This window comes from Gopherus evgoodei, unplaced genomic scaffold (assembly GCF_007399415.2).
Source record: "Gopherus evgoodei ecotype Sinaloan lineage unplaced genomic scaffold, rGopEvg1_v1.p scaffold_32_arrow_ctg1, whole genome shotgun sequence".
In the NCBI taxonomy this organism is placed as follows: domain Eukaryota; kingdom Metazoa; phylum Chordata; order Testudines; family Testudinidae; genus Gopherus; species Gopherus evgoodei.
In genome coordinates this window covers 1,033,380-1,042,169 of record NW_022059994.1, presented here as the reverse complement: position 1 = coordinate 1,042,169, position 8,790 = coordinate 1,033,380, and the positions used below count along the sequence as shown (strand labels likewise).

Genomic DNA, 8,790 nt, shown 5'->3' with positions numbered 1-8,790 from the left:
GAAGGAAACTCTCCCCTAATGCAGCCTCCACTCCCCGGCAAGAGAAGCGAGAGAAAGGTGTAGCATTGGGGAAGAGCGGCTTAACACCAGAGAGTAGGAGGTGGCATTGTGTGGAGAAGCCCCAGCCCCAGCCCAAAGAGAAGGGAGGAGCTGACAGCCTCACAGGGAAGGCGTCTCCCCAATCCAGGAAGCAGTGAGCAGCTCCAGTGGGAGAGCCCAGCCCTGCCCAGAGGAAAGGCAGGATGTTGGAGAAGAGCTATGGAGAAACCTTTTGCACCAGGGTAGAGCAGAGGGATGTCGCAGCCCTTAGGGCAGAGAGCTCTGTTTGGGTGATGCTCAGTGCCACAATTTCTATTCATCTGTTTGGGCATGAACGCAGCGCCAAAGTTGGTGTCAGGAGTGTTTGTGTGACTTCAGCCTGGGATCTCCTCCCTGTTTAATGTGTTTATTTATAGGGCTGTGTGTGTTGTGGTCGGTGTTGGTTTGGTCAGTAACTTTAGCTACAATCTCATGAAAATGTTTTCACTGGAATTTTCTCATGATTTAAAGACAATCTCCACCTGCAACTTTACCCTGTCTGTGTGCTCCGAGGGGTTCCCCTCTTGGTGTTTCCAGTGCAGACGGCAGAGTGTCTGGCGATGGAAAGGAGAAAAGAGACGAGATTTCAGACTTTCATATTTATAACAGCATCCCCACTCTGAACTCATAGACAGTCTTCATCATGACAGAGAAACAGACAGAATCCCAGAGACACACTCACATATTTAATATAAACTAATCTGAAACCTCCTTCCTCTCTCATTCAGGTATTTCTCAGCAATGGAACCAGCATCCTTGCTGCCTCACAACCATCCCAGGACACATAATCCATAAAACAGATTTACTTTCTCCTCATCAACCCCTCCCACCTTTCAGATTCCAGCTAGTTTGTCTCATTCACTCGCTGCCTTTTATCATAACCTGCATCCGGACCATACAAAGACTTTGACATCAAAGTAACTTTACCCACTTTGGTCCCTTTGCCACTAATTGGATGTTGAGAGTTTGCAAAATCCTGGCTCTAGTTGTGAGCTGTTGGGTCTGTTTACTCAGCGTCTCTACAGAGAGCAGCACGACGGACCCTCGTCCTCCATAGGCAGAAATATGAATAATAATAAAATCATTTTATCCATGTGGACATTGAGGCAGGGGGAAGGTTGGCTCCATGGGCCAGATTCACCCCAATACATTTATACGGACTCATAGACTTTAAGGTCAGAAGGGACTTCCCTGGTCATCTAGTCTGACCTCCTGCACAATGCAGGCCACAGAATCTCACCCACCCACTCCTGTAACAAACCCCTAATCTATGTCTGAGCTATTGAAGTCCTCAAATCATGGTTTAAAGACCTCAAGGTGCAGAGAATCTTCCAGCAAGTGACCTGTGCCCCACGCTGCAGAGAAAGGCAAAAAACCTCCAGGGCCTCTGCCAATCTGCTCTGGAGGAAAATTCCTTCCTGACTCCAAATATGGCAATCAGTTAAACCCTGAGCATGCGGGCAAGACTCACCAGCCAGCACCCAGGAAAGAATTCTTTGTAGCAACTCAGAACCCACCCCATCTAACATCCCATCACAGACCATTGGGCATATTTACCTACTAATAATCAAAGATGAATTAATTGCCAAAATTAGGCTATCCATCATACCATCTGACTGACTTGGCTTTGGCCTGGTGAGCAGTTTGCTTGACATAAGGGAAGTGTTGTGACCTTCATATCAAGTGATGTGTTCCTAAATTGCTATGTGGGACACAAAGGTATTTTGACCACACAATATGCTTAAGGAGAACAGACACCCAAAACGTACTGCCCAGCATTGGAAAGCAAAGTCCTAAAATCCCTATGTGGAGGAAAGAGTCAAAGTGAGCTACGCATAATTGGCGGTAATAAATCGATGAGAAAAGAGAATAACATGAAAATATCTTGGAGCGCAAAGTCCTGCCAATAATAAAGTTCATGCATGTGAATTGTATGAGTTATATAAGATATGAATATTAAATAACACTCAAAGGTGATTGGAAAAGAACTGATAAATATGTAATTTGGATGTGTATAATATGACAGACATTGTACGGGATAGTCAGACCTTCATAGGAGAAATCCCCCGTGAGCTGCCTATGCCCCAGAAGAAGGGAACTGGAAAACACTTCTTTCTATATGCGATGGCAAGCAGCAAATATCCCAGTGGCTGGTGATGGGGCAGTAGATGAGGAGGGCTCTGAGTTATAGAGAATTCTTTGCCAGGTGTCTGGCTGTTGGGTCTTGCCAAAATGCTCAGTGTCCAACTGACCAGCATATTTGGGGCTGGGAAGGAATTTTTCCAAACGTCAGATTGGCAGAGAGCCTGTGGGTTTTTCACTTCCCTCTGCACTATGAGGCATGGATAGTTAGCAGATATTAACCTAGAATAAATGGAACAAAAAGAGTCCAGTGGCACCTTATAGATTAGCAGACGTATTGGAGCATGAGCTATCGTGGGTGAATACCCACTTCATCGGATGCAAGTAGTGGAAATTTCCAGGGGCAGGTATATATATGCAAGCAAGAAGTAGGCTAGAGATAACGAGGTTAGTTCAATCAAGGAGGATGAGGCCTGATTGAACTAACCTGGTTATCTCTAGCCTGCTTCTTGCTTGCATATATATACCTGCCCCTGGAAATTTCCACTACATGAATCCGACGAAGTGGGTATTCACCCGCGAAAGCTCATGCTCCAAAACGTCTGTTAGTCTATAAGGTGCCACAGGACTCTTTGCTGCTTTTACAGATCCAGACTAACATGGCTACCCCTCTGATACTAGAATAAATGGTGCATTCTCTGTATCTTGAAGTTGTTAAACCCTGATCTGAGGACTTCAGTAACTCAGCCAAAAGTTAGGGGTCAATTGCAGGAGTGGGTGGGCGAAGTTCTGAGGCCTGCAACGAGCAGGAGGTCAAACTAGATGATCATGATGGTCCCTTCTGGCCTTAAAGTCTATGAGTGATTTCTTTCTTTAACAGTAATTGTAATTGCAAGGCATGCTTTTGATAGAAATAAAGGTTTGAATTAATCAACCTGAGTGTCTTGCACCCCAACTGTGTGGCATTCTCACCCAACAATTAAATAGACCCATCATCTAATTATGAACCAATTGACCAGACCCATTCTCTTCCCCGAGTCTCAGAGGCTCATCCCAATTTCCCCTCCTAGACCCCTTCTTGGTACCTTTGAACTTCCTCAGAGTCTCCATTACAGCAATAGACTTCTGGGATAAACCACTGAGTCTCACTTCCAGTTCAGGAGAAATCTCCACTGCCTGCTGGAACTTCCCCTTCTCACATCTACACAGAAACAATGTCACATGGTTTTATTTCATGTAGTGACTCATAAGTTCTGACTATTGAGTCGCTGCTCTAATGGGCCTGGAGTTACAATTCATCTACATCTCCCAGCCTCAGAGCAGGTGCAACACAGCCCAGGGCTGTGAAACATTCCCACTTAAGGTTCCATTAATATTCTTCAACTCTCGCCTGGAGAGTCCAGCTCTGGAGATAAAAGAGGAATTGAGTCTCCAGGGCGAATTCACTCTTTGGCCTCCATGCTCTGAGGGACATGAGGTTCCCATGCAAAGTGCTGTAGAAATCTGTCCTCTAGGAACTAGAGTGAGACACCAACTCCCCTCTCCCCAGTTCATTCCATACAGATATCAGGAGGGAAAGTTTGACCACTGCAGTCCTGGGCTGAATGGTGACCAGTGCCCCAGCAGTGACAGGCCCATATTCCATCCCCACAATTCTGAGGAGGCCAGTCCCCCAGGGATGTGACATTTCTAGAAAATACTTGAGGTCAGTCCTTCCCACTGAATGGAGAATTCCAGAGTCCTCTATAAAAGGGTGAGAACCTGAGGATGAAGCTGATCAGAGATACTTGTATCCAAAATATGACCTTTCCCCACACATTTGGCTGTATAGCCCTGCGGACATGCAGCTCTAACCAGCTCCAAGCTCTTTTCCAGGGTTGTGAAGTGTGAGGGGGAGTGAGAGAGAGCTACATACCTGCTCAAGGTGCTTCTGACATCCTAGTGGAGAGAGAGAAAAGAATCTCAGTCCCATCTGACACACACAGGGGATCCTAGGGAAGGGATTTAGCAAGTACAAGGAAAAGAGCCTCTGCCCTGACCCAGAGCCATGAATACGCTGAGCTAATGGGGCTTTTCGATCTCTAATATCTCTGTGTCTATAACTCTGTAAAGAAAAATAGTCACTCACATGTCAGGAATGCACACACCGAGTTACAGTGAGATCTCTGACTGCTGGATCCCACTGCTTATGATTCAGGAGCCCTCCCTTCCCTGTGTGGGGATCTGGAATGTTTCTCACTCAGTCTCACCTGCAAGAATTCACTCGCTGGCTTCTGACACTTCCCCTCCATCTCACTGATCCGCTCACTGAGATGGGAAATCTGCTCAGAGAGTTTACTGACATTTTCATTCTGTATCTTCACAATCTCCTCCTCCAGCTTGTCCAGCTGGGCCAGCAGGAGTCGCTCTTGTTCCTCCAGGAACTGCCGCAGTCGCTGAAATTCAGACACAATCTTCTGCCTCTTTGTTTCTGTCTGTTTCTAGAATAAACAAGGAAAGGGCTGGTCAGGAGCGTGGATGAAGCCTGAAGGCCTTTCATACAGTCCTACAAGACAGAGTTTATTTACAATCTCGACGACATCGGTGTAGGGACCAGGACATGAGCCGTCAGGCCTAGTGCTCAGAGCTGCAGTTGGAAGCCAAGAGCTACAGCCAAAGTCAGACCTGGAGTCAAAGTCAGGATCTCACCCAGGGCTGAGGACAGAGTTGAGATCAGGAGTCATGCCAAAGGCTGAGTCAGAATCCGTGTCAGGAGTCACACTGGGGGTCAGGACTGGAGTCGGAGTCAGTGAGCCACGTGAAGGGTCAAGCCGGAGTCAGATAACAGTACTGCAGATCAAACCTGAGCCAGGAACAAAGGCCGGGCCAAGCCAGAGTCAGGGACCAGTCCAGCAGCAGACCAGGAGTTCACTCAGTTGTTTTCACAACCTTCCATGACTCCTGCTGGTGTAACTCGTGTATCCGAACGTCTGCTCCAATCAGGAGCTTCGTAGGCAGATCCTCTGGTGGGCCAGAGTTCCACTAGCCCCTCCCCTGCTGGCTCTGGAGAGCTGCTGGATTGTGACCCTCTGGGACCCATGGACTGGGGTTCAAAATCTGTAATCTTTGACATCGTGGCACTGGACTCTACGTTCTCATCATGTGGGAGAAGATTTTCTTACAACTTCCCATTTGGCCCCCAATGTCTCTTAAAGGGATGTCTCCATGTCTGACGTGGTTCGGACACTGTGTCTGGTGGCCTCAGAAGGTACATCTACACAGCAGCGAGCCTCCAACACTCTGGCTCTTGCAGCTACCGCACCAACCACAGCTGTTTAGACATTGGGCCTCTGGCTGGAGCTACTGGGATATAATCAGTGCAGTTTGGGAGAAGTTTTGTGAATGCCACAAGGAATAGTAATGACCTCATTAATTAAAATGCATCTTAGATGCTGCTGAAGGTGCTGTTGTCTTTCTTCAGGGGAGAGAATATTTGTGATACATGCTTCTGTGTACACACACACACTTAGAGTATCCCATGATCATGGAGAAACACACACAAGGCCACATTCACCAAGGCCACAGAGAAATCTACCAGCAAACAACCCTTCCATCTCCATGTTCTAGCAGGTGAAGAACAACAGGCACCTACCAGATGCTCCTGGCTTCTCTTCTCTACAGCCTCTTTAAATCCCAGCAGCTTTTCTCTCTCTTCCCTCAGGGTCCGCAAATGGGCCTGGATTTTTTCCTGACAAACAGAAATGCTTTAATGGGTTTATTTTGAGGCTGACTGTCTGTTTGTAGGGGGTGTTTTTCCACCTAAAATACAAGATATGTCAGTCTTCTTAGATAGACTAGGTGAGGGAAGGTAACATCTTCTATTGGCCCAACTCCTGTTGGTGAGAGAGGCAAGCCTTTGAGCTTACACAGAGCTCAGCTCTGGGAAACATACTCTTTCCTAGGCCTGAGCTCTGTGTAAGCTTGAAAGCTTGTCGTTCAACCACAGAAGCTGGCCATGAGCAGATATTACTTCACCTACCTTGTCTTTCTAATATCCTGGGACCAACACAGTTACAACTATACTGTGTACAACAGTGGGTTCTTCTAGATATAGAACATCAGAGACACCAAGGAAATGAAACCTTATTTATGGAAACTGGGAGTGTTTTATATTCAGAGTTGAGTTATTATGTCCGCTTTCTCCATTGATTTAAACTGGCAGGAAACTGGTGTCACATGGTGGAGAATTTATAAAGCTGATTTTGAGTAGATTTAAGATACAATGATATCAATCCCAGAAGCCTCTGGGGCAGCCATATAGGCCAGGATGCTCAAAGGAATCCAACTCCATTGACTTTCAGCCCTGGACCCCTGGGGATGGGACGAGTTGGACAGCACTGATCCAAGGACTAGGGCAAATCCCATTAGATGTGTTGATTTGTGTTAGGAACAGCTGGGGTTTGCCCTAGTGCTGTCCTAACCCCTTTCCGGGGCAATGGCCTCTGGGTAGCTCTCCCACCGTCCCCAGCAAAGGTCCCAGAAAAAGTGGATTGTGGGAGACTTGCATAAGATGCATTATGAGACTAAAGGAACCACTCTCGTTGGTCCCTGCCCATGTACACAACAGAACAGGTCAGACTGACACCGGTCAGCTCCTGCCTGTGGTTGGTTTTGCTACAATCCAGTGAAATCCCAGTGGTACTTGGCATGAACCTGAGCTGTCTAGAGCCCTTTTGTGTGTGGACTCAAGGTGCTTGGGGTCCACACAGCATTTAGCCCAGTGATCTCCTCCAGTGCAGGCCGGCAGCATCTGGGTTTAACCCTTCATGGAGCAACACAGGAGTTCAGAATCCAGTGGGAAAACTCATCTTCCTGTTGGGCCTGGGGCTTTTATCAAGGAGTCTTTTCCTCCTACTGTCCACACTTCATCATTGCTCAGTGCTGCTGAGGGAGGCAGCGTATCCTAGTGGTTAGGACGCTGGACCAGGCCTTGGAAAAGCAGGATTTATACCCAGCTCTGCCATTGACCCACTAAGTGACTTTGGACTAGTCACTTCCCCTCACTCTGCCTTGGTTTCTCCTCCCATCCTTTGTCTCTCTTGTCCAGTTAGATTGCGAATGACTCAGGGCAGGGATTGTCCCTCACTGAGTTTTGTGCAGGGCCTCTCACAATTGAGGTCAGATCTCAACTGGGGTCTGTAGGAGCTGCTGGGATGCAAATAACCATAATAAACACTGTGATCCAATCAGTAATAACAGACACAGCTTGTAACTCCCCCTTCTCCAGCCTGAATGCAGCACTCTCACATAGACTGACTGGCAGCTCTTGTGAGTCAAACCTCACTGGTCATTTAACAACTTCCACTCTGTAGGAGGCTCCCAGAGTTCACTGGTGGAAGCTGGATTTGAAAAGATTCAGCTGCTCAGAGAAAACTTTCCCACATCAGACAATTTTTAAATCGTTCTGTTGCCTTTCTTGGCAGGCTGGAGTATCATTAATTTGTATAGCCTCTTTCACGCAATGAAGGCTACACACAGCTGAATGACACAGTTGCACCTGTCTCGGGCAACTTGTGATGCTAGTAAGCTGTAATTAAAAGCCTAAGTTATTACTCATTAGACTGGACAGCAACTCGGTACCTTGTACTCCTGGGCAGCTTCCTCTATGGGAACCACCGTGTGAGCGCGGTGAGCCCGGGATCTGTCACACACCACACAGATTGGGGTTTGATCCTCTTCGCAGAACAGTTTCAGAGTCTCCTGGTGTCTCTCACACACCCCATCCCCTCCTGTTCCCTTTGCTGCCTGTAAACTCAGCCGTTTGGCGATTTCTACAACATTTGCCAGCTGCCTGTTGGGCCTGAGGTTTCTCTGCTGCACAGTTTCTCTGCACTGAGGGCAGGAGGCAGCTGTATCGGATCCCTCCCAGCACTGGGTGATGCAGACTCGGCAGAAATTGTGCCCACACTCCAGAGTGACAGGTTCTGTGAAATACTCCAGACAGACGGGACATGTCGCTTCCTCCTGGAGACTTTCCACCGGGTTCTCTGCAGCCATGGCTCCCTCTGGGCAGTGTCACAGGGTAACAATGTACGTTTCAATTTTCTGAGTTCACACTATGCCCCACCTGCAGCAACACCTGGGTGTTTCCCTTCCTGGAACTGACTTGTGCTGTTGGTTAAGCAGGAATAAGCCCGTTGTGAATTTCAGCCCTGGAGGCTTTAGTGAAAAAAGTACCACTGGGGCTCTGGTCCTCCAGTCAGCTCTTTAGCTTGTGTGATGGGTCAGTGGGATTTGACTGGGGCATCCCTGTCCCCCTGTGATGCTGAGCCTGCAGAAGCAGGGAAAAGATCTTAATTTTTATCTAAAAAGATAAAGGAGAATGTTTTTTTTTATATTTATGTTCTTAGACCTTAGCTGGAGAACTCAGGCCAGAAAACAAACTGTTTCTTTTGTTTCTGAGTGATGAAGTTTCACTCTGGTCACGTTCTCAACCTTTTCTACTACGCCATGAGCCCGAAAGGCGTGATTTGATGTGGAAAAGAAACAGCTGCACTTCTGACTATTGAAGGTCCTTATCTGCCTTCCATCCCTGTAACATGTGTTTAGCCTCAAAACAGTGCTACGAGGTGGTGAAGTGCTGTGACCCCA

At 47.5% G+C, this 8,790-nt stretch overlaps 1 protein-coding gene across 1 annotated transcript; it reads right to left on the bottom strand.

The window, feature by feature from the left end:
• Positions 1-2,921: 2,921 nt before the first annotated feature.
• Positions 2,922-8,219, bottom strand: LOC115640684 (zinc finger protein RFP-like). Its single transcript, XM_030543559.1, has 6 exons — positions 7,787-8,219; positions 5,792-5,903; positions 4,410-4,640; positions 4,076-4,098; positions 3,246-3,361; positions 2,922-2,956 (listed from the first exon to the last, which is right to left on the bottom strand). Exons 1-6 carry the CDS (start codon positions 8,194-8,196, stop codon positions 2,922-2,924), a joined length of 927 nt encoding a protein of 308 aa, XP_030399419.1. The 5' UTR covers positions 8,197-8,219.
• Positions 8,220-8,790: the final 571 nt, after the last annotated feature.

Coding starts and splice junctions, on each gene's coding strand:
- LOC115640684 (XM_030543559.1), bottom strand. CDS start 8,196: ATGGCTGCAGAGAACCCGGTGGAAAGTCTCCAGGAGGAAGCGACATGT. Junction 5,904..7,786: donor ATAGAGGAAGCTGCCCAGGA/GTACAAGGTACC, acceptor AACCCATTAAAG/CATTTCTGTTTGTCAGGAAA. Junction 3,362..4,075: donor GTCAGAAGCACCTTGAGCAG/GTATGTAGCTCT, acceptor GTTTCTGTGTAG/ATGTGAGAAGGGGAAGTTCC.